The 26,504-nt window shown below is 42.4% G+C and overlaps 2 protein-coding genes and 1 long non-coding RNA gene across 4 annotated transcripts in view; all 3 read right to left on the bottom strand.

Annotated features, from left to right (window-relative positions):
• The window catches only part of LOC120738117 (protein NLRC3-like), a 281,780-nt gene that overhangs the window by 220,316 nt on the left and 34,960 nt on the right, over positions 1–26,504 (bottom strand). The window lies entirely within an intron of this gene.
• LOC120738304 lies at positions 1,335–24,051 on the bottom strand. Its single transcript, XR_005696936.1, has 4 exons — positions 23,953–24,051; positions 19,136–19,145; positions 16,541–16,546; positions 1,335–1,350 (listed from the first exon to the last, which is right to left on the bottom strand). It is a non-coding gene; the product is annotated as an uncharacterized LOC120738304 (long non-coding RNA).
• On the bottom strand, positions 8,990–16,835 carry LOC120738250 (caspase-1-like). Of its 2 annotated transcripts, XM_040039455.1 has the most exons (3): positions 16,547–16,835; positions 11,332–11,488; positions 8,991–11,025 (listed from the first exon to the last, which is right to left on the bottom strand). In XM_040039455.1, the coding sequence occupies exons 2-3, from the start codon at positions 11,477–11,479 to the stop codon at positions 10,718–10,720; spliced, it is 456 nt and encodes a 151-aa protein (XP_039895389.1). In that variant the 5' UTR covers positions 11,480–11,488; positions 16,547–16,835; the 3' UTR covers positions 8,991–10,717. The 2 variants fall into 2 exon arrangements, with proteins under 2 accessions (XP_039895399.1, XP_039895389.1); XM_040039465.1 differs by lacking the exon at positions 16,547–16,835 and having other exon boundaries at positions 8,990–11,025; positions 11,332–12,600.

Below are 26,504 nucleotides of genomic sequence, written 5' to 3'. Positions count from 1 at the left end.
GTGCTTTGAGGCAGCAGCCAAGAAAGCTGTAGTCCGCGTCTGTGAATACCCGTGTGTACACCTGTGTGCATACCTGTGTGGATCAGCATGCTTGCATTCCAAAGGTTTCTCCATGTAACGATCTGCTAGGGAGTGTGGGGAGCCACAGCCCCGTCCTCCAGGGTATGAAGCAGGTATGGAGGAGATCAAAACTCCAGACATCCAGAGGCCCCCAGAACACAAGAGACCAAGGAAGACCAACAGAGGGGCAGCCGCGCCACTGTCCCAGTAAGAGCTGAGGAGAGTCCCAGATGAGGGCTCACTCAGCAGCCGCGGAGCAGAAGCCAGGGGGAGTTGCAGTGACGCGCCCGTGAGCTCCGCCGGCAGCCAGCTGTGCCTGAGTGACCGAGCCCCAGGCCGAGAGGCCGGGGGCACCCCACCTCCGAAGTGGCCCGAGCGAGCCCCAGGCTCCAGGCCCCGATAAGCGGCCGCCAAGGAGTGAGCCGGTGTGTACCCGGACGCCCACCCCCAGACACAAAGAACCACCAACGCACCGACACCTGAGGGAGTCCGCCACTGGCAGGGGAAGTGGCGGACACATAATGTTCATGCAAATCAGAGGTGGTTTTAATGATCATCCATGGAACCACCAAACTAGAAAAAACAGTTACTGCATGCAGCAGAGTTCCTATTCTTTGTGAATCATCAACACTAATAACATATTATTAAACAGGACTGTATAAGTACAAAGAGTCTGACTCACACCTGAACAATAATGCTGTGTGACACCTGCTCTGCTCGTATCAGTTTGAGTCCAAACAGAAATGTGGTCACATAACTGACGAGGCCAACGTGTTTAGATGAGTGTCTTCCTCGTCTTCGCCTGTCAGTGTGGAACTGACTTCTCCTTGTTATCAAATTTGTGAGCAGCAGTTGGAACTGCCACATAAATTAATGTTCATCAGTCTGTTTGATTCCAGCCAATCAATAATCTATAATGATGTGGATTTGTCTTCAAACACGCGTGATCCAAAATTTGTCCTGAGATAATCGAAGAGTCCTCCAAATGCGGCAACAAATGCGTCCTCCTTTTCCCTATTTGAAGGATGGGTCGGGTGTATGCTTCGTGGCCTACCATATGCCAGGATTCATTGCGGATCGTGCTCTGGTGCTAGCGACCAGAAAAACGCAGAAGTAAGGGCGAGGATATAACGAAGGATAGATTGTCTAATTTCACAGCCGCTCACTTCCAGCCTAAAGAATAAACAGACTCTATTAAGAAGATTTATTAATAAATTTCATTTTTCTTAATCTCTTCTGTGCTTGTCAAAATCAAATCAAATTCAAATTTGATTTGATTGATCCTTCCATCTAAGGAACCTGGAAAGAAAAGCATCTGGACTTCTCTAAGTTTCTTGAATATGTTTCCTGTTGGAGTCAAATTGTTAAATGTTGTTATTGCGTTACTTAAATTTGTAAGTCTTAGTTCAAGCAGCCTGATCAAAGACATTCCTTTGTCTCTGACCACCTCTCCAGCCAGTTTGTTGGTGGGGGAGGCTGCAGTGTTTTGTTAGGGACATCTATGTGAGGGTTCTGTTTGATGCTTAGTAAACTTCCTGCTTTTATGATCCTTTTGTGGGCAGGAGGTCACAGAAACACACCCACAAAAGCAAACATACACTCAAACTCATACATACACACACCCACACACACATTGTCGCACATACATAGATGCACACACGCACATTGTCGCACATGCATACACGTGCTTACACATGCTCACACATACACACATATTGCCTTGTCTTTTGTAGCCATAGGGGGTTTTACAATGGGAGGTGCTTAAATGTGTTGTAACTATTTTCAATGAAAGGCGGCAAGCGGAGGCCAGAGTTGAGGTCGTCTGTGGTTGGATTCAGAGTGCTTTCCTGAGACACCAAGCAGGCGTTGGTGTCTAGCAACATCCCTTGCTAGCAAGTAAAAGATGTTCGTCTTGATTGCCATTAACAATTCACTTCAATTTTATTTATGTAGTGCCAAATCACAACAAAAGTCGCCTTCGCCTCAAGGCACTTTTTATCACACCCCAAGATTTTGAGTCACACTTTAATTCAACCCGTACACAAGATTGACTTAATTTCAGATAAATAAATGTTCAGCTCCATCAGTTTCTGTTATTCATTAATTGTTGTTGTGTTTGAAACAACATCCAATAAAATGTTGACCAAGTTGATTATGTTCATTACAATGTGCAGAGATTGGCTAACCTGACCAGGGAATGCAATAAACTGTACTGACAGATCAGTCGGTGGTAAAGTCACTTTTAACAGTCCAGAGTAGGATAGCGTTGGACATCCTCAGGGTGGAAAGGGGGTTGGTGTGACCAAGGTGTGGTTTGGCTGTTGTACGTATATTTCAAGTGATACAGCTCCAGATGGGCCAGTTACCAGGGCATGGAAAGACGACAGACATCATCAAATGAGGAGAAGGAATTTTCTGGGATTGAAGATCCTCTGGGTGACTGAAACATTCAGAAAATAAAAGTAATCATTTTATGATTAATTGGTACTTGACTGATAATTGGCCATGTTCACAGCTGTATTGACTCGTGTGGATATTGTCTATCCCAAGTTTGAGAACTCTAATTAACAGACTGAAAACAGCGACACTAAGCGAAGAACATGCAGTGCCACCCTATCAGGTGCCAGTGTCGGTTGGGCTTGGTGATGAATCAGTGCGTTTCCATGAGGAGGCAGGCTGATGGTCTGGAAGACCCAGTATCTGACCAACTGAATGGGGATGACAGCTGATTTAGCACTGACTCGACTAAAAGATCCCACCCCAGTTAAGAGGGAAAAGCTGAAAGGCTGAGTGTCACACTGGAGGGGAACTTGTGGGACAGCAGGCTGAACAAAACACACGTTAAAACGTGTGAAATGAGGGAGTGTTGGGATTGAAAACGTTTGATTTCTCTTACTAAAATAAGCAGTTATAATTATTTTCATACACACATTGAAAATGTGCTCATTCGAGTTGGCACTCAGTCTTTTGAAGGTCAGATGCTTTGTTCGGAGTGACTGTCCAGACTGATATATTGTAAGACATGACCTAGAGTGCAGAGGGGTAATTGCAAACACACTTGCACACATAGATAATAAGTAAAATAGGTCCCTGGGTCAAAGAGTTCCGAACATGATATTCTAAACCAACTTTGAATCACTAGAAGAACAATGGATAATAGCATTAGATTATCCTGACCTTTTTTCTTTTCTGTCTCTTACAGAGTAGGGAGCAGACACCAGAACAGGTCACGGAGATACGAGGATGCTTCGGAGCAGACACCAAGACTGCCATGTCCATGTGGGAGGAAGATAGCTGCTATGTTTTGGCTCCCTATATAATGTTGTACAGCCCGCACAACTGCTGGTTCACATAGAGGTCTACGGTGCTTGGGAACAGATTGGGGAAACCTGTAGTCAGCTGAGACTGAAGAAGTCACTTGGATGAGTGACGAAACGTTTCTCCCACAAAACACTACGTCCAGATGAACAGAATCAACTTTTGGAGAACAATGGATGATATATCGAGTGCGGGAGAGAGTATGAGCGTGCAGCGTTTAAAGCGTGGAAGTACTGACCTTACTTTGAGTTTGATTCCATAAAGAGTGACAAAAACATTAGTGTCCGTTGTGCGTGGGAAGAAAACTTCTTTTTACAGCTAAAAAAACCCCCTAAACTTCCAAGCAAGCACCGAGTAGCTACGACGAAATGGGAAACTCACAGAGAAACTCGCGGATTCTTCAACTGACCGCTGCGGCACACCTGCACCAGGGTAAACCTCCGCCTACCCCACTCCTGCTTTACAGGTGAAAATAGAGCAACAGGACCGCTGAGTCGTTGACTTTATTTATTTTCTGCTGTGTTTTACTTGCATCTATTTGAAAGACTGAGTGTAAACACAAAAAATATATATTTTATGTGCTGGAATGTGCAGAAAATAGGTTTAAATGTTAAACAAATTTCTTCCAGTCAGAGAATGTTGCATATAATTAAATCTTTGCTTGATGCATAAAGTTAAAAGATTAAAACTAATAAAACAAGTTTTAAAAAGAGACTTTTCCATCTGATTACATTTTGTATGATGGATTATGCAGAAAAAGTAGAATTGGGCTGAAAGATCTATCGCTTTATCACCTCTTCAGGTTGTAAATCGTGTTTTTAAAAAGTAACTAAGTAACAAAGTAATTAATTACTTTTTAAAATAAGTAATCAGTAAAGTAACGAGATTACTTTTTGGGGGAAATAATCAGTAGTTAGTTATTGATTACTTTTTTCAAGTAACTTGACCAACACTGCTGATGACTGTCAGATCTATGTACCTCTAAAGAAGAAAGGCTAATCCCATATGGAAAATATATATATAAATCTTATAAAGTTTGTATCTGTCTTGTGTGAAACTTGTATGAAAAGCATACTGTGATGTAGCATAACTTAAGCAGCAAGGAAGGTGATAAGTAAATAGCATTAGCAGACGATTGAAGTTCTTTTAAGCATACTTTATTGCTGGCATCTCCATTTTACCATAAAACAATCACAGGCATGCAAAAATCCCACTGGCTTTATACAGGACTTTGCCCACACCTGACCTCATTAGTCCCTACCATTGAAACAAAATAGGTCAAACCAAATAATACAATTCTAAACAAAGAACAGGAATAAAGTCATGCATGAAACTGACAAACTCATTTACTCAACTAAATAGTTTGTAAAATAAAACACTGCATACAATATAACTCAAAAGGCTACTTTAAAGAAAATAAACAATACTATACAAAATGAAAAACCCTCCATTTGGTTACACCCAGTGATGCAATCATTGACCTCATGACCCTATATAAACAGGAAGTAGTGGGCGGCCCTTCCCATACATCTGTCTCACATATAGGACCTGAATACACAACATGGACACCATGGTAAGTATAACCAAAGCAACATAAAGAAACATAATTTACCAGACATGTGCCTGTAAACAGAAGAAAATTCAGATGATCTGATGGTTAGTAGTGTTTGCTTTAAAACACATGCATGGATGTAAAGAATGTAACTACTGCTACCACAAACAAAACCCGGGATATTGTGTGTTAAGCAAAGTTACACCAACAATGTCTAAATTAAAGCATTATGGCTGACTGTAAAATAACAAAACACAAAATAACAATATATGCAAGTGACAAATGGCAAATTAATTCCCATCTAGCCACTTTGTCACATATACAAGAGTGAAAACAGATATAAGATCCCTTGAAAAATTATATAATGAAACTTGTATGTTTTGGATACTTACTAAAACAATCTATGAAAGTAATGAAAAAGTGGCGACTTTCATGAGTAAATCATATAAGTTTTTACTATTTCTTTTCTATATGGGATATTCCATATAGTCAGTACTTCAGTATCTTGATGACATTGAAGTAATGACATTGATGTGTAACTTTTTAAAATTCAATTACTAAAAGATGAATGGATAAGATATGATAATGGATCCTGAACATGTACAGACTTTTATGTGTAGAAACAGATCTTAGATGTTGATCTGACAGCAGCCTTTGACCTTCATCAGTGTGTTTGACTTCAGGCTGGTTCAGAGTAAAGTTGACCTTTGTTAAAAGTTCGCTTGTTCACTGTAACTGTTTTATACTACGTTACCCATGATGCACCTCGGTATCTGTACTTCTGGTTGGGAACGTGTTCAGCACAGTTCTGCACAGATGAGAGATGACCACACACACCCATATACACACTCACACCCCCTTTACCTGCATGTGAATACTGTAATGCCTCCCTACCAACGCTGTACATCCTGTTGATGTCATCTGCCACCTCCTTATTAAAGTTATTGGAACTACATCACTGTGGAGTACCATTCCTTCTGACTGAGGACAACTCAGTTGAAGCGTGATCGGCAATCAGTGCAAACATATATTACAACCTTGTTAACATGAAGCTTTGCAGTATCTGCCAGTGTAAACAGACATCTGATACATCTAATATCCTCACAACCAGACTGTTGACTGTGTTTGGAATAAAACGTTTGGATTTAAACTCACTGTGACAAATAGTCACAGTGAGTTTTCCTGTTTCCAGTCTATAGATCCAGTCACACTTTCTACCTTCACCTGTGCAGTAAATGGTAAATGGCCTGTAATTGCATAGCGCTTTACTTATTACAGTAAAGACTGAGAGCAGAGCTGAAACCAACTGTCCAATCAGTGAGCACCATCAACACCTGAGCTTCAGTCAGACTGAAGATGTTGTTGTGTGAATGAAATGATTGAATGATGTAAATATCCAAACATGGCTCTGGTCATTGAACAGGGGCCCGTTCTTCGTACCTCGCTAAGTAGGTTAGCTGGATTAGATTGTTGACGATTTCGCGTGATCTTGGATTGTTCGGTTCCCCGAAGCTCATCCGGGACTTGCTGCCATAGCAACAGAGCCGTAAGCGTAAACCTGCTCGGGAGCAGGTTTACTTTATGTAAACAGGATTAGACCGCGGCCACGCAGGTATGTCCGCTTCATTTATACGGAAGCAACAGCGATATTCCACCACTGTTTCACCATAAATAAATAACATCAATGTAACTAAAGATAATGCAGCACTTGATCCTTGTATTGATGTCACACAGATACATACAGGTCATTTCCTAAAAAAAGGGAAATGTACTATTAACATTCTATTACATGTATGTGATTATTACAGATGTAATTCATATTTCAGAGTAGCAATTGCAAATTACTTCGTGTAATCAAGATGAGAGACCACGGCTATAAAAGCGAAGGTGGATTTGGGAAGTCTGTCACAGCCATGTCCTGTCCGTATACGCGAGCCACCCATTGCGGAAGGTGCAAGATTGATAAGGAGAGTCCTCAGAATTCAGCGTATATTGCGGGACAGACAGGATCCTTTAGCTCAGCGCGACAGTGTGCTCATAGAGAGATATCGATATTCCCGTGAGGGTATTATTTACTTAACCAACTTGTTGACGAGGGGGTGCAGGACCACCACCTGTCTTTTTTTGCTCTGCCCTTTTCTTGGTTGCTGTTATGAACAAACAAACAGATTATTTCAGGGTCTCTTTCCAAGAGACGAAAAGCAATATAAGTGATAAATATTACCATTCTGTAGAATATTCTTATATTTCACTTTTACCTGTTCCCATGTTCTAGTGGGTCCTGTTGTGGCTCTAATGTGTAAGGGGATATAATATAACATAATATAATATAATGTAATATAATATTGGATAATATAGTGTGATATAATAAATCTACCCTACCGCCTACTGGTGTTGGCCAGAGGGGCCGATGGCGCGATATGGCAGCCTGGCTTCTGTCAGTCTGCCCCAGGGCAGCTGTGGCTACAACTGTAGCTGCCTCCACCCGTGTGTGAATGTGAGAGTGACTGAATAGTGGCATTGTAAAGCGCTTTGGGTGCCTTGAAAAGCGCTGTATCAATCCACTCCATTATTATTGTTATTATTAAATCACTTACGAGTTTAATTTGTCAGCAACTTTCTGCCAGCCCTCTCTCCTTGCTTTTGCAGCCTTTGCAGTGTTCCCTTGCGTTTTAATTAAACTCTGAAACTCCTGAAATCCCTCACTCAGGAGTTCTTGCTTTGCTGCCGAAAAATACCGAGCACGCTCCTTCGACATTTTCGCCGACCAATCAGAGGGTTGCCGATCAATGTTTCTACTATCGATGCGTAGCCCCTTTTACGACACCCAGTGATCTCACATTACTTCATCCAGCTGTACTAATCGTCAACAGCAGGTGTGTTCGGAGAACCGGAATAGCGAGCTCAGAGTTAGCGCGATGATTTGGTCTTGGATGTGTCATTTGATCTTGGATGTAGTAAGCGACGTACGAAGAACGGGCCCCAGGTGTGCTGATTGAGGATGTTATGTGTCAGATTACTGTAAACGGTGGGACCACTCTGAGGCCACCTACAGGGCAGGTGGGGAACAGCAAGAATCTGAAATCATGAGATTTTAGTGAGTGAGAAGTTAGAAAAAAACATGATGTTTAAGGTGTGTCATGTGACATGTTCAGTATTGTCACACATGTCTAGATTGTCCCTGATATCATAACTGTTCAAACACTGATGATTATATTTGAAGAATTATTACTTATGGCAGCAAAGTTTGAATGGAGCTCTCTGTCTGTGCTGATTTGTCGCCCTCTGGAGGTCAAAGCACAAACTGCACGATGTCACTGTAACCACCACAGTGACAGGAAGTGTTTTTAAATGACTGAAACACTGAAATGATGCTAACGGCTGTTGTTAGGCTCACTGACAGCAGTGCTGATGTGTTCATGTCAAACACTGGCTCAGGTCAGACTCCTTCATCCTTCTCCAGCATGAGGCCGCCCTCAGACCCACAGGAGCTCTGACCTTTGACCTCCTGACCCTGACCATTTTAGTCTCTTTACGTCTTTAAATGCAAATTAATCCAAACTATTGCAGAGCAAAAGAAGCTGGAAGCTGTTCTATGAATGATGTTCATACCAGGCTTCTTGTTTCCAGCTCAGACGTGTTAAACGCTGCTGCTGTGCTACATTTGTCATTTCCTGCTTTCACTGCCATCCAAGTGCTGAAGTCATCTGATCACTTTAATGCAGTAAAGCAGGAGCTGTAAGTCTGATATAATTTACTGTCATCACAAACACACACAGCTGGATTAGCACCCAGACAAAGGTCTGAAAAGCTTTCTATCTGTCAGTGCTGAAGCAGACGTCACTGATCACATGACTCTGAGGGATGTTTCCAGCATCTCACTGAATCTGAGCTGTCAGAGAAGCAGGCTCACATCAGACTGGTCATATTCCATCATCTATACCTGAAATAATCATCAAACACACGCAGAGCAGAAACATGTGGAAACATCTGGAGCTCAGGCTCAGTTTGATCCCTCGGAGGTTTACCTCAGTCCTGCTCCTCTGCTTCCTGTTTACAGCGCACATAATAACTACCAGAGAGCATTCAGCTTTCACAGCAGCCAACATCCTGTCACACTGAGCATGTGCAAACACAGCAGCCAACATCCTGTCACACTGAGCATGTGCAAACACAGCTCTCAGCTTCCATCACTCACAAGCTCCATCCTCCACTTAAAAGCCCAGAACAAACCTTGTGACCAACACAGCGCAGACAGAGGTGATGTTAACGCTCTGTTTCGGGGTGGGAAACTCACCTGTGGGTGTGTCTGTTCGTCCCCTACAATCCCTGATGTCAAAGCTGCTAAATTAGACTGAACTGAAGCCAGACTCAAACAGAAAACAGCCTCAGAGACTCCATCTCCAGCTGCTCCATCTCTGGACCCAGAGATATAATTATAACTCAATATAATTTCCCTCACAACTATAAATCAGTGACTTTTTAAATTATGGTCTGATGGGTTGTACCACTGTGAGAGGGTTGAAATGGAATAATCCAAATAATAGCAGCTTTAATTTACCAGCTAACAATAAATAGATTATTTTTCAATGTGATTGCTGATCTATTTATACTTGACCAGGTGAGAACAATCAATGATAACAGGACACTTTGAATCAATGTCATTACTTTTAGACCATAAGGTTTGATCAGTTTTTTAACTTTGATTAAACATTTATTTAGCATTGAGTTGTCAATCTTGACCATAAGTCATCTCCTGCTCCTGGTCTCCGAGGCAGATGAGTCCAGGGTGGCCAGGCAAAGAGCAATTCAGACAATTCCCATTAAAGGAAATAAATCAGAAGTCCCACTCTGGAGTGGGTGTGGGTAGAGAAGTCAAATGCCCGGTAGCTGGATCTTAGCCCACGGGATTGGCCCAAACCGAAGATCTGAACAACCCCTACTGCCCTCCTTCAGGAGGTTTAGTTTACTTGAACCTGTCACTGGGACACTGTCAGGATATCCGTAACTGAATCTTTGGCTTCTCTTTATTCTCTGACGTAGAAGATGAAGATGGACAGATTAGAGCTCCCTGCCTGTAACAAATCCATCACAGAGTCCTGTTCAGATCATGAAGTCAGAGCACCTGCTCACCATCACTCCCCGTCACCTCCACCCCCCTCACTGCAGGTCACAGTACACTAGGGTCCAGGTGTGGATGGTTATTAGCTTCTTGACTCACCACAACATCTCTGAATATTTGTGAAAACCTACAATGATCGATACTTATGACTGTCAGTTACTGAATATGTTCAAGGTTATTTTACAAATCCAGACTGAACCAGACACGGTGACATCGTTTATTTTCACGTTGATCAGAGATACAGAAAGAAACACAAAACAGTCCGATCCTCTGCTCTCTGACACGTTTCACTCCAACAACATGAAAACAGCCAAAATCTTCATTAATCTGTTGGTTTCCGTTGGACTTTTTCACAGAGCTCACTGTTCAGGTTTGACTCAAGATCTAATTTCTGGAACTCTTCAGTCTTGAAACCTGCTGAAACTCTGCCATGTTCTGCTGTTTGGAACATCTTTGTTTGTATAAAGCATAAAGACGCATAGAAAATCGTCTCTGTGAAAACCTTTGATGTGAAAACCAAAACAAACAGACGAGCCAGCGCTCAAGTTTCCACGTGTAAGTGGATTGGACGATTGAATACTGAAAGGTATTAGCTGCTTCTGAGTGTTACAGATGAGTCATAATTTGCCCTCCTGTGTGTCTGATGGAAAACATCTGGCAGTGCGTCACATAAGCTGCAGCTCCTTTGAAAGAAACGGATCCACCTTGCAGAGAGCGGCGATCAGAGCCGAGCAGGCCTGGGATCCTTTTCTCCGCACCATGTCGATCACCCGTCGGGCGTTATTCACCCTTCCATCCGCTCTGCCTAAATCAATTTCATCATCGATGATGATGCGGTGCTCCAGGAGTTTATCCAGCAGCCTGCTCAGGACAGCTTCGGACACACTGTCCATAAACCGAGAGCGAACGGCCATCAGCATCTCCTCTGCCGTGCAGTCAGCAGGGGGCTTTGACGTATCAGGACCCGGAAGACCTGCGAGAGAGAGGGAAGGACGGATTTATGCTGAGGGCAGATGTGAGCTCCGACCACAAGAGCCACAAGCAGTGTGTGGATGTGTTTACAGGACTGAGGTCACTCAGTGTTATGGCATAGATACTTACGTTGTTGTGTATTACACACAATGGAAAGATGCCACACTGTGTTTCGTTGTTTTCGTTGTTCTTGTAACAGTGACAATAAAGATAAAGAGATATTCTATTCTATTCAACGTTACACTGGACCTGAGTTTGAAGCTCCGTGTTTCTCATATAACAGCCATAGATCACGCATGAGTCTCACCTGATTGTCTCCAGCTGAGCTGCTGATTCAGCACATCCACCTGCACTGCCTCAGTCTGACAGCTCACCTCCTTCCTGTCCTCCACGGGGCTCTCCCACTGACAGCTCACCTCCTTCCTGTCCTCCCTCCTGTGACCATCAACGATCATCTGGAAAACCTGCAGGCGGCACAAAGGACAAACTTAATGATCACCTCATTCAGGGCAGCGCACAGCTGTAAGGCGACTGCACCACCCAGTGTTTGTGGGTGAAGAGACTGACACAGCGTCTGTAGGGGGACAGAGTGGGACACAGCGATGACCCGGTTGCGGCTGCGACAGATGACATTAGAATATGTACATCAGTATTTCATTTCCTTCACATAAAAGTGCCCATCAGGGCACCGGCTGTACCTGTGCAGGTAACAAACAACGAAGTGACAACACACTTGAGTCTGTGCCAGTTAAACTGAACACATGCTGCCTTCCTGCTGCTACTCAGCATTGTAACTGCAGCTGATTTAATGACTTCAGCCAGCTCAGACTGGCTCTACTCCTGACATCACTCCAAAGACCAGAGCCATTTTATTTATAATTGCAATTATACTTAATGGAAATTAAAGGTTGTTATGGAACAGTTTTTTGATTTGGGAATGGATTATTGACTCTTCTGCTTAGGAAGACAAACTCATTCAAAAAGAAACTTTCAATAATGAAGTCTTATGAGAACGCTGCTATTAACTTCTTTCCTCCAAACAACACAACATAGCCTCTAAGGGCTAAAATTGTGGTCATCAATATTTTACACTTGTAAATAAAATACATAGTTGTGAACTGAGTTTTCTAACATTGTAAACCAAAATATCTAAAGATTTTGTTCGTGCACCCCTCCGACAGCCAAACCCATCTGTTGGTTTACAAGGTTACAAAAGTCAGTTCACAAATCGCATTTGTTTTACAAGTACAAAATATTCATGGCCACTGTAACAGCTGGTGAAAAGCTAGTGTTGTACCGCTAAGCGGCGCTCTTGTGATTATAATGTCATTCACGGATTTTATTTTCTCTGTTTTTATTTTTATGTTTAACGTGTTAACATTTTCTTATTTGTATACAGTATATTGCTAGTTTGACACATGAAAGTCATCGATCAATAAGAAGGCTTAAGGTGAGAGATCACTTCCTGTTTAGGAAAAAGGTCAGAGAAGCTGCACATGATGACGGTCTTGACATGTGAATGCTAAGCTAAATATGAAATAATAAGTCCTAAGTTCCAAATACACCAGTGTGTCCACTTGCAGGCCAAAGTGGTATGTTTGTTTATATTTTTCAAATTTTATATGTTTTAATGTTGAAATATAACTTTATTGTACATTTGTATTCACCAGTTCTACGGTGTGCCTGTGTACGTTAAGAGGAGCACAGTAAACATCAGTAAAGAAGAACTTTCGTGTCTCTTGTGTACATGTACAAGCGGGTGTTGTGCTAAAAACCGATTTCCAATGTTTCCGTGTGTTTTTTATGTGTAACATTGTTACGTATGTTGCTAAATAGACTTCGGTGAACAGGTATTACAAAGGGGTTATATACAAAATTTAAAAAATTACCTGTTTCTCAGTTATCTTTGTAGCTGTGTTATTGTACTTGATTATAATCAATCAGCTTCGTTTTGTCCACTTAAAATATGTTTACAGAACTATTTTTGCATTTGTTGCAATATCAGCTGTCCTCTTGGCCAGATTACTCTTAAAAGAGACATTTTTAAAGTAAACAAGAATTTTCTTTAACTGCACAAATAAAGGATACAAAAGTCACTGCCAAAAAGTGATTGCGGCTTCTACCTTGCTACAGGAATGTTGTTTGTTGGTCAAGATGACTTGATATAATTCATGAGGGATATATTTGACATATGTTTCACATATTGTAGACCAACAAGTTATTTATAGCAGTTTAAATACAAGCAATCCGTTTTTGGCAAATACCGGGAATCACTTTTTGGCACAACACCGGCATAACCACAATTTGAGGACATAAGCCTCACACTATCAAACTTTCCTCCAACCTTATACACTTATGATATCATTGTTCGGGTAAATATTCAAAAAGCTTCAGTGTGTTTGTTTAGGCTGATTTAACTTCTGGGCCCTGTTTCAGGAAGCCGGTTTAGAAAACTTAGAGTGAAAAACGATACTCAGGGTTGAGTAACCCCGAACTGTCCAACTCGGAATATTCGGTTTCAGAAAGGCTGATAACAAGTAGTTCAATCAACGCGGAGTTGCTTTAACCCCAAGTTAAGCGCGCGCACGAGGATACATAAAGCCCTGATAAGCGGAGCACAGATCAAGCGAGTCACCATGGAGACGGAGGGAAAGAAGGCGCGGTCAATGTATTTTACAGCGCTTGACGGCGAAATTCTGATGGCAGTATATGCCGATAACATGCAAATTCCGCGGAAAAAAGTAACACAGCCACAGCTGCGAAAGAAAGGAAGCATGCATGGCAAAACATAGCCGACAGAGTCAATGCATGAGTGTTAATTTAAACATTGATCTAGGGATTTCCACCAATTTAACACGTTATTTTATCATATGTTATTTTATTTGTTATTTTATACATTTTATTTTGTGATGTGATGTGAGCGCAGGTGCAACCCAACAGGCCCCAAACGTTCCTGGCAGCAAGTAAAAATGAAATATAAAAATATAGTCCAAACAGGTGAGGTGTAATTGTATTATGAGCCATAGTGCTTGGTCTGTTTGTCCCATGTAAATCAATTGCAGTTAGAGGCTACATTAATTTTCTTTCTGTAAGCACTTATTGAAATTATCTGAGCACATTACAAGTACATATTTGCTTACTCTGTATGCTCAAATGTGACCCGTTATAGCCAACAGAAAAAAAGCGGAGGCCCGAAAAACAGGTGGGGGTCCTCCACCACCACCACTCACAGAGGCTGAGAAGTTGGCCCTCAGCCAAAACAGTGGGCGCCCTGTGGCTGAAGGCATCTCTGCGGGGACATCCTCTGAGTCAATAACCCCGCAAGACACAAGTGCCTACATAGGGGGTAAATTCAAAATAATACATGATGTGCATACATCCTGTCTTCACAGTCACCTTTGCAGTGCTGCTCATTCATTTGATAAACTCTTTACCATAATGAATGTTTTTGTAGTGAAGTTATTTTCCTACTGATTTTGCCTTCCCTCAGTCTTGGTTGTCTCTGAGAGCATAATGACAATGAAGTGTAAGGTGATTGGTATGTTTGTTAATTGCCATTTGGTCCCTTGTAAGTTATAAGTGACCTGTATAAACCTCATATTCTATCAGTTGATGGTGGTGGTGTACTGCATCTGGTGCAGCCTCCTGTTGAGCCAGACCAACATGCAGATGTGAGTAATACTCCACAGATTACATGAGTTTACAGTAGAACAGCAATGTTGTTTATTTCTTTACTACAGGAAAATAATGAAGAAACATTGACAGCTGTTACAGAGGAGGAAGCAACAAAGACACTTTATGAGGTTTACATCTTTTAATACTTTGTGTACAGGAAATACAGGCGACCAATAAAGCCAGTTGATCCAAAAATCTGTTTATTCTTCTTTCAACATGTTGAGGTGATGGGTCAAAGGAAATTATTGTGACATATGGTGTCTCTGACTGCTCTTCCATCTTGTATGTCCGTGGGAGGGTCAGGATGTTCATGGTTTGGATCACTGCTGATGTTTGGTTCAGAAGGACAGTGTTCTCCTCTAATTGTGGCAATGTTGTGAAGAATCACACACGCCACAATAATGTCACATGCCCTTTCTGGGGTGACCCTGAGTCTTTGCAGGCACTGGAACCGGGCCTTAAGCATTCCGATAGTCATTTCAATTCTGGCTCTTGTCCTGCAATTAGCCAGATTATATCGCTGCTGTGGGCCCGGTTCAGGGTCAGGGTAAGGGGTAAGCAAATAGGGTAAACATGGATACCCCCTATCACCAAGCAAGTAGCCAGTGAACTCTCCTAAGACAGAAGGATGCACTTCAGTTCAAATGTCCCTGAAGCAATTGGTCTTTATATATTTTAAAGTATTCTCAACTCACCATGTCCAAATTTTGTGCTCAGTGTACATTCACGGAATATTTGTGAGTCATGGACAGAGCCTGGCCACTTGGCTTCCACATTTGTGATAATGTTGGCAGCATCACATATGATCTTCACAGTGCAGAGAACACAAATTAGCATCCATTACTATAATGAAATAATTTGTTAGTTTGAAATGCTACAGGGAACTATGTACCTGTACATTAATGCTGTGGAAAGACTTCCTGTTCACATAGTCTCCTTCATTTACTGAAGGAGCAATGATTGGAATGTGAGTGCCATCTATACAGCCAATCACGCCTGGGAACCCTGGAAATAAATGTGAAATTTAAGTAGTAGTCCAAGTATCACCACATCATAAATTAAGTTTTGGTCATCCTGCTACCTGCAATTTTGTGGCATCCCTCTTTGATAAATCTTGTGGGTCTGTGACCGGGGAACACCACAGACGAGTACAGGAGACGTTTCAGTGCAACTGTAACATTCCTGACTGCCCGACAGACGGTAGCCTTGGAAACGTGCTCAGCATCACCAATATTATACAGAAAGCTCCCGTTTGCAAAAAACCGAAGTGCAATACAAATAATATGTAATGAACTGAGAGGATGTCCGCGATGTGTCACATGAGCAATATTAGGCCTGAGGATGTTATTCAAATAACTTATAGATTGTGCTGAGAAACGGTAACGTTCGCACAGAAAATCATCAGGAAATGATAAAATGTCCAAACGCGCTCTGATCACTCTCTCCCGGCGGAGAGCTCTGCGGAGAATTTGGGCTTAACGATCTACTGGCTCTTCAAGGAAGGAGCACGCCATGTCCGACACTTCCTACTGTCAGGTTTCCGACAAAGGGGCGGAGACAGTCAGGGTTAGTTGTGGTAAACCTGCTAGGGGGCAGGTTAGCTTCACGGCGTGTGTCGTCATAGTGACTCACTCAGGCTTCAGCTGAACTCGCTTTGTGAAACCGCAAACCCAGAGTTTTCGTTAACTCAGGGTATAGTTACTCAGTTTTTCCACTAAACCGGCTTCCTGAAACAGGGCCCTGACCTCCGTGTCCGAGCACACTTCCGGTAATCTCTTTACTGAGTTAGCTGCTGCTCCTGTTCTTTGGTCTCAATTCGAATAAAGATTGATCCAAAAAACCCAAACCTTAATTCTTAGTGACGTCACGGCGCCTCGTTGAAGCCGTTGTTAGCTGTTACTCGGACCCGTGGGCAGGCGTCTGTGCACCGGCGCTGTAAGCTCCGCGGGCCGCTCCGGTTAGAAGTCAGGGTGGAGACCCCTTTAAGTTCCGCTCTTGTTTGCAATGCTGTGCTTTCGGCAAAGACAAAACAGCCAAGTCGCTGGACTCGCTGCTCCTGTGTCAGCGCAGAGCAGGCACACTTTGCTCCCCTCCCCCTCGTGTTTAGATGTTGCGCTGTCACGTGACCTGACTTACACGCTTTGGGGGTTGTTAAGTTGTTTACATATTATTTGTATTTTCACCCAGTTTTGTGTTTTTGAGAATTTTAATTGTAATTTTTGTATTATAGTTTCTCAACACTTGTATTAATTTGTTTACTGGTTTGCGTGAACATTTTATTTAAGATTTTTTTCTAAAGAATAAATAAATTAACTAAACCACCGCAGCAGACCCGATGGCATTTTCATGCTTTGCGGCATCATTTATTCTTACAATAATCACACGGTTGCTGTAACAGTACATTCAATGGCTGCTGCTCTCCCGCTGGTAGTCATACACATCACCACCAACAACAACACAAGCAGAGCAAGTTCTAAGCTGGCAAGGTGTGATTGTAGAGGGGTGCAGGACCTGCACTGCAGGTAGGGCTGTGCGATATGACCAAAATCTCATATCCCGATATAAGACATCTGTCGTCCGATAACGATATAAATCACAAAAATGTAACATTTTCTGTAAATTCTATGAATCTCGGGCAGCTCGACTTGCGTGAAGTGTTTCCAGCTGCGCGTCGTGTACCTGGAGTCGAGTGTTTTAACTGATGCATGAAACGATACATTTTTAGACATAAGTTGTAACGGCCACATGTTCATACATACAGCTGTAGCAAGCTTACAGTAATTTCAAGTAGATTTCTTACTCTGATGTCTGTCTCTCTGTTAGTCCTCTGACAGACTGGTGACCTGTCCAGTTGTACTCTACCTATGACTACTGGGACAGGCTCTAGCCCACCACACTCCCACTGTGAACCTGAATTGAATATTCCCAAGAAAATGAATGGATAGACTGACATTTGTTTTAATAGTTCTAGAAATCTGAGCTGTTGGTGTGTCCTTGGATTGTGTGGTAATAATATTAGAGCTGAATCTATAGCTGTGCGTGTTCATGGAGCTTGCATTTTCACCTGCTGGACATCTGATCATACCTGACAAGTTTAACTGTCTTCAGAACATTGCAGAGGCCTTATTGACAGTATTTATCATTGTTGTGAGGAAACCAATAGCATTTGCATTTTCTGTTGTACAGTTGATACATTTGGTGTTATGGAGTTCTTCTTATGGATAAAAAGTGTCCTTTTTTGTTTCAAAATAGCTAATAACCATTCACTGATAGCTGCCAACATCTGCAAACAAATATAATTCTATAAAGTTGTTCTATTTAGTGTGTAACTGTTCATATAGAGCGTTATTAAATTTATTGCTAATGTAATCATATGGCACATTGACTTCTGAGGAAATTTTAGATGGCACTCATCATCAGAAAGGTTGCCAACTCCTGCAAATAAACAATACAAAATAGCAATAGCCTGTATTTAATTTATCTGCTGTATCTGCCGGGTACCCCCCTCGCGTCGAGAATTAATGTGCAGGGTACTCTTATGGAATACCTCGAGGTATTTCTCTAGCTGTCCATGTTTATAGACATAAACTGCAGTGACAGGTATGATTTATTGGTCAATGGCAATGTACACAAACTGACACACGTTATCCTAAGCACATGCACACACTATTCAGTCCATACTTGTATAAACTCTTGTACAGTATACAGCAAATATCTGTTAATCACAGATCATGTAGCGCACACGAAGGCTTCCTGGGTTTGGGACTTTATTGATGGTGTTAGCAAAGCATCAATGAAGCCACTTTTCCTCCTCAAGAACACAATAATTGGAAAGTGTTACAATGCCATCAGCAGGTTCTCACCGCAACAGTAAAGTTGATGAGCAATTTTCTCAGCCACACCAAGCACATAGTTACAGGCATTCTATCAGGCATTCATTCAAGTTTATGAAAAGCAAGCAGCACAAGTACAAGAAAAAACAAAAGAGCAAAGTGCATCTGATTTGTGGCACAACTGTGGGAAAATGCATTTTCGGATGTTATCAGTCCATCAATGGGCGTTATTAGCAGTTATCAGCCCCATAACTGTGGCTCAGATTGGCCCTCCTGCACCTGCTAGCAGGCTCAGCAGGTCGTTATCACCAATCAGTGAGCCGGGTCGCTGTGTCGCTGTTGGAGAGACGACGATCAATCCAGATCCAGTACAGACAGACTCCAGTTTGATACAAACTGATACAAAACTGGAAGCTGTTTTATCTTTTTTTTAAATACACGTGGCTGCTCCTTAACGCTATCCAGCTAGAGGACTGCATTACGGGTGTGTCTAAACATTAAACATCTTAAGTGTGTGGAAAATGACTACGGCACACCTCAGGACAAACAAGATAAAAATAATAATGAAAATCATCAGTGGTGCTGTTACATTTTCATATCTACAAATGAAGTCCTCATCTCCCAGCTTCATTCAGACTGGTTCACCTGTCCCCAAACCAGGCAGTCACACCACTGGCTGAGAATATGGATAATGTGACTTGCAGCAATTTTGGTTCAGAGACAGCAAACAGTAAGGCAAAGAGAGAAGATCTCAGCCTGTGGGATTCACTGAAAGATGTCATATAAATCCAGTACTTGTGTATATTGCAAAACCTGTATTAGGAAAACACACAAAAAATCTATCCCCCTTCCAAAGAAGTGGAATGTAAGTAGCTAATTACCACTTATATTCATAAATGTTGGGATTTCAGATTTCTTTCAAAGTAATTCATAATTGCTGTAAAATAGATTTTATCTTTGCTTGTTCTGTTTTATTTGTTGTTTTTTCCCATAATCCTCGTCTCTCTATAGGAAACCTACTATGAGAAGGCTTGGCTTGAGTTAGAGCTACATTTACCAGAGGATCACAGTACCCATGCAGTATACACAAGAGAGATAAAAAAAATTTGTGAACACAGATTTGTTCTTAGAGATTTATTACTTAATGCCATACTATTTTGGTATAATTTTAAAATGAAATATATCCATGCAATGACTGGGACCTGAGGTCAGTTTTAGGATATATTGTTCATTTCTCCAAGGTATTTCAGATTGGTCAGACCTGATATGTAGAAAAAGTAAGAATTATCTCTGAATGGTGATTTCTATTCATTTATTTCTAAATGCTTGGACTGGCCAAAATGGAAAAGATTAGAAATTAGTACATTACAGGCACAGCTCAGGTTTGAAAGTTTCAGAGGTGAGGCTGAGACAGTTTGTACATGTGCACAGAGGGTTCGTGGATATATTGGAAAGCGGATGATGAAGATGGAGTTACCATCACCACCATGTCTCCATATGTGGGCAGTGGGTCTCAGGAGGTTAATAAAAACAAATGTTGAATGACTTCTTATCTTCCCCTCTTTTTGGTAGGTCAGCTATGCAATTGTAGAGTTGCTTTTTGTGTCTGTGAACCTGAAGCTTGTCCTCTGTTAAAATCTGGGCTTTCTCCTGCTACAGTGGACAAGCCTCAGACAGCCTTTTCAGTAGCTCTCCTTGAGCTGTTTCACCATCTCTCTTTAGAGTCCAGGTCTCTGTTTAGGGAGTTTGCAATACTTTATGAAGGAAACACTGTCTGAATTTTCAGGAGGTCATTTAATACTTTATTTAAGTTCAACATTTTCCAACCTGATATCTTAACGATATCAGAAATTAGTCATTCTGTCCTGGTCAGGGAACACTGGACCAGCTCTTTATCCTCTCAAGGATACTTCAGGGTACATGGGAGTTTGCCCAACCAGTCTACATGTGTTTTGTGGACTTGGAGAAGGCATTCAACCGTGTCCCTCGGGGTGTCCTGTGGGAGGTGCTACGGGGGTACTGGGTGTCCTGCCCATTGCTAAGGCCCATTCGATCCCTATACAACCGTTTCAAGAGCTTGGTTCGCATTGCCGGCAATAAGTCGGACTCGTTCCCGGTGGGTGATGGGCTCCGCCAGGGCTGCCCTTTGTCACTGATTCTGTTCATAATTTTTATGGACAGGATTTCTAGGCGCAGTCAAGTGGCCTAGGGCTTTCACTTAGGTGGCCTCAGAATCTCATCTCTGCTTTTTGCAGATGATGTGGTTCTGTTGGCTTCATCGGGTGATGGCCACCAGCTCGCACTGGAATGGTTCGAAGCCGAGTGTGAAGCAGTGGGAATGAGGATCAGCGCCTCCAGATCTGAGGCCATGGTTCTTAGCCGGAAAAGGGTGTAGTGCCCACTCCAGATCGGGGATGAGTTCCTGCCCCAAGTGGAGGAGTTCAAGTATCTCGGGGTCTTGTTCGCGAGTGATGGGAGAAGGGAGCCGGAGATCAAAAGACAGATTGGTGCTGTGGCCGCAGTGATGCGCACCCTGCAACTGCACATCACGGTGAAGAGAGAGCTGAGCGCAAAAGCGAAGCTCTCAATTTACAGGTCGAGCTACGTCCCTACCCTCACCTATGGTCAGGAACTGTGGGTATTGACCGAAAGAACGAGATCGCGGATACAAGCAGCGGGAATGAGCTTCCTCCAAAGGGTGGCTGGCCTCTCCCATGAGATAGGGTGAGAAGTTCAGCCATCCGGGAGGGGCTCAGAGTAGAGAAGCTGCTCCTCCACATCGAAAGGAGCCAGTTGAGGTGGTTCGGGCATCTGACAAGGATGTCTCCTGGGCACCTCCTGGGTGAGGTGTTCCGGGCATGTCCCACCGCGAGGAGGCCCCGGGGCAGACCCAGGACACGCTGGAGAGATTATATCTCTCGGCTGGCCTGGGAACGCCTTGGTGTTCCCCTGGATAAGCTAGAGGAGGTGGCTGGGGAGAGGGAGGTCTGGGCTTCTCTGCTTAGGCTGCTGCCCCCTGCGACCCGGCTCCTGATAAAGCGGAAGAAGATAGATGGATGGTATTTTTTTAATGTAAATGCTTCGTTCCAGACGGACAGGGAGTCGCTATCAGGCTGTCCAAGCAAATCCACGGCTGTAACAGGAGACTGAAGAAGATTGTAACAGAGTCCAACAGTCTGCAGTGGCCACCACAGTCCAACATCTTCACATCACAAGTACAATTTCAACATGTCTGTGAAGTCTCCTTGCCCTTGTACTCATGCCTTGATGAACAAGTAGGTAGAGTTCAAATGTGGGTTTTCACTTAATTTATAAGTACATTTTACTGTTACTGCTGCTGTTTTTGTTTTGTCTGGTTTTTTTCATGAATATTTTTCAGACAGCAGGTGGTGATATTCCAATGGACATGTAAAGGAGAGCCGTCGATGCCTTACATTTGAAGACCAGAGCAGCTGAAGAAAAGCTGTGACTCCAACGTGAGATGGACACTGTGATTCATCACCTCCACCAGCAACACACTGACCTGCATTCATCCATAGATGACACTCAGGATCCTGGTTCCACAGCTGTTCTTGGTCACAGCAGCATCCAGTCAGAGAGGAAACTGTGTAATGCAATGATGATCTTCCAGCGTCATGTTGCTCCCCCTCACATGCTTACCTGCCAGAGTTTAACTCCGCCTCTTAGACAGTCATGTCACCTGTTCGACGTGTTTTGCTGTACGATGACAGTCATCTTGACGTTGATGAGGAGGGAGAGAAAAACTAGTTTAGTCCTGTAGATGGCGATATTGCACCATGTTCAGAGAGCCGACACTTTGATGATGCTGGTCTACTCAACTTACTTTTAGCCTGGGTTGGACTATATGAGCCAGCTTCCACTCTGGTTTTCACTGTTAAATACAGTTGTTTGATTTCACTTGTAAAAGTTGAAAAATAAATATATAAAATAAAATAAAATATTCACAGGTTGGCAGTTAGAAATGTGCAAAACAAATGCATTAATGTACAGTATGGAGTACATAATGTTGAAGTTCCGGTAAGTGAAGGTGAGCTGTCTATGAAGTGTTCAGCAGTCTGATGGAAGTAGTCTGAACAGTTTATGGTGGGGTGACTGTAGTCTTTGATGAGTAGTTAACTGCTATGCGCCTGTCTCAGTGTGAAGTGAACTGGAGTCTGTCTGTACTGGATCTGGATTCATCATCGTCCCTCCAACAGCGATCCGGCTAACCAATTGGTGATAATGACCTACTGAGCCTGCTAGCAGGTGCAGGAGGGCCAATCTGAGCCACAGTTATGGGGCTGATGACTGCTAATAACGCCCCTTGTTGGACTGATGACATGAATATTAAATATCAGCTCACTCCAAAATAAGAGCTTTTTTAAAAAAAACTCAGACTGAGGTCTTATTTTGAAATTCAGAGTTTGTTGAAGCTGTTTCCTGGAGCAGGACCCTGAACAATTAGAAAAAGCAGATTTAAAAACCTTCATCTCATCTGTGCTTATTAAACTGACATCATACAGTTCATCTTCTCACCAGCAGAGGGCCACAAATAACCATCAATGAAGAGTTCAAGGAGATGTTAGTGACATCAGAGCTGTACGTATTGATCTGATCAATATGGAAATTAATGTTTCTTTGATTGGATCCGTTTTTAAAAGCAGCTGTTTTTATAGAATGACAGAAACATGAGAGATGCTAAATATCTTTAATATTTGATACACTGGGTACAATTGAATGTCCACTTATTCAGCCATGATGGAAACATCCCATTAAGAATGAGAAATGAAACATTTGGATTCATTTTAATGAGCTCAGACTTGTTGAAATGCAGAGGAGCTGGTTGTGAACTGAGTTTCAGAGAAACACAACATACTGATATTCACTGTGAAGCTTTGAGTGGAAAAAGACAGAAAAACAACATGTAGATCCTGGAATAATGGGAGCTTCCATCTTTAAAGGACTGAAGAGGAAGAAGTTTACAAGGAATCATTTAGAACAGTTTAAAACATCAACTGATTGAATCCATGAATCTGAAAACGTGTTTCTGAGTGAAAGAGACAGACATGTACAGACTGAACTATCTGTTCAACAGTCAGTGTGTTTCTCTAACAGGAGACACTCTTTACACTCATCTCAGCACAGGGACACTGAGGCACCAGGAGATACTCTGAATCCAGGATAAAGAGTTTCAGTGAATGTGGTGTTGAAGGTGTGGAGGTGGATCAGAGTGTCAGAGGAGACTCTGTAGAAGGACAGAGTGCCAGCAGGACAGTCCACATACACTGCTGCTCTGTTAGAGACAGAGGAGGAGGAGGAGGAGGAGGAGATTGGTGTTAGTCTGTTATTGTGCCAGACAGAACAAGGACCATCATCAGAGCATTCAATACTCCAGGACTGATCATTGTTGCCAAACCCACAATGTCTGCCTCCTTTCCTTCTGATTCTTCTGTAACTCACTGATATATCAACATTTCCTCTCCACTCAACCTCCCAGTAACAGCGACCATTCAGACCATCTCTACACAGCAGCTGAAGACGACCATTAAATCTGTCTGGATGATCAGGATATGACTGAAACTCCGTCACATGCGTCACCTTCCTGTTGTTGTCAGACAGTTTGAGTTTTTTGTGAACTGTGTTTGTGTCGATTGTGAGTTGACAGGAATCTGATGAGAGAACAAACACAATCCAGCTGCAGTTATTGATCCATCATCTGTTCATTGATTGACACTTTGATGATGACTCCTGACATCAGAGATGTGAATGAGCGATGTGACAGTTTGAAGATGGTTGAATGTGTGCTGCTTTGTTTTCATGAATCACATTAAAAACACACTTACACTTCCTCAGACCTGGTGTCAACCATTGGACTCCAGCAGGCTCCACCCTGAAAGGAGGAGGGGGGTCAGACCAGCACAGTCTCTTTCAGCATGCACACATGGACATTACATCGCTCTCATACAAATACTGTTAGACACCGATAAAGGAACAGTCAAACATTTTCACAAATACACTTCCGCGAGGCTCCTGACTACGGTAGCCGTAATGCTCTGAGAATCCATCAAGCGGTGCGGCTTCGTAGCTTACCAAAGTCGTACTAAAACATTTTTGACAGATTTTTGCACACCGTGTATCAAATAAAATTGGTTTGAGGTCAGTAAGCACAACAAGAATTCATACATAAGGCACACCTGATTATAAGGTGCACTGTTGTTTTTTTAGAAGAATAAAGTATTTTAAGTGGGCATTATGGTTCAAAAATATGGTATTTTTGTTTTTGAATATTTCATGTTGAAACTATTAAGGTACCAGCATATTTCCTCAGCAAACTCTCTGATCCTCATGTTAGTGCACTGAATCGTTCTGCTGTCAGCTGACATCACTGAGAGTCACCTGTCAGTAGGGATGGGTATCGAAACCCGGTTCTTGTTGAGAACCGGTTCCCACTGTTTCAATTCCTTGGAATTGTTTGCCATTTTTGCAAACGATTCCCTTATCGATTCCAGTCGCCCCGAATGACATCACCACGTTGCGGAGCGTCATATACCTGGCAGGAAACACGCCAGCCTAAGCGGCTCAAACGCTCAAAAGTTTGGTTTCAATTAAGGGAGGAAACACTACGAATATGCAAAAGCATTTGCTCACAAAACACGCGATGACCTTAAATGAATGTCGTGTTTTTAATTCCGCTCTGGACTCGTGAATCTCAACCCAGCAGCAGCGGTAACGTTTGCACGTCCTCTCCCGTTAATGCAGCAGGTAAATAATCAACCAACAGTGCATATTATGTTAGCGCGATCTGCCTTATTACAAACCTGCCATTACTGTGCATTTAGGTGACCATGATGAGAGAGACAGAGTCTGGCTCAGATGCTGGCAGTTCTCGCTGCAGTCTATCGGTAGCGTCTCCTTTCAGGCCAGGATAGAGGAATGTCACAGAGCAGTGACTAAGTTTGTGGTCAAAGGCTTGCACCCATTTGCCACAGCAGATACCCCCGATTTTAGGTAAGTGAATGTGTTTAATTGTAGGCAGGGACATTACTGGATATTCTTGTGTAATTGCTACAGAATAATTTATGTTATACTTTGTTATTGCTACAGAAGAATATTTATTTTATTATTTTACATTTACAATTTTTTTTCCTGGGGACCCTGTGACACCCCATTGAAGAGCCGTAGGCTGAGGATCTCTTAAGATCTCACTGTTGGGTTTGTAAGACCATGTTACTCCTAAATTTCTATCTTGTTCAAAGAGAAGATATAAAACAAAGTTCTAAGCTAATCGACCTTAGTGTTCTCCTTTTTTAAAAAGAATCGATAAAGAATCGAATCGTTAAACAGAATCGAAAATGGAATCGGAATCGTAAAAATCTTATCAATACCCATCCCTACCTGTCAGTCTCCTTTTTCCCGCTGAAAGTCTGCAAATTCATTTGTCATTAAGATTACTTCCAGTCTGAGTTATTGTCACATTACTGATGATTCAATGAAGACAAACTGGGAAGTAGAAAATCATTAATTTTACAATATTCATTCTATTCCATCAAAAATTGTCACGGTACTGGGTCTCCGGCTCAGTATTTGTGTTTCAGCCCTTGTGATTATATTTTTTGACTTATTGTTGTTTATAGTTTTTGGTTTTGATTAATTCTTACTGATTGTAATCCCTGCTCCCTTTGTATTTATCTTAGCCTGTGTTTAGTCTCTGTTCCCATGTGTACCCCTTATTTTTCCTGTGTCCCACGTTCACCATCTAGTCACTCTTGTCTCTATGTTCCCTGTTTCCAAATCAGCCACGTCTCTGTTTTCATAGGCTGCATCCTCCTGATGACCCAGCCTTCACGGTCTATGTGGGACGGGTCCTCCGAAGGCCGGATTGACTGGAAGTGAGCGGCTGTGAAATTGGATGGTCTAGCCTTCAGATTTGCCTCACGAGCTGTCTCGGTGGAGTTTAATAAACTGAGCCGTC

The sequence above is a fragment of the Simochromis diagramma genome, unplaced genomic scaffold (genome assembly GCF_900408965.1).
Source record: "Simochromis diagramma unplaced genomic scaffold, fSimDia1.1 OVJJ01000105.1, whole genome shotgun sequence".
NCBI classification, from domain to species: domain Eukaryota; kingdom Metazoa; phylum Chordata; class Actinopteri; order Cichliformes; family Cichlidae; genus Simochromis; species Simochromis diagramma.
This window is presented reverse-complemented; position numbering and strand designations above follow the sequence as displayed.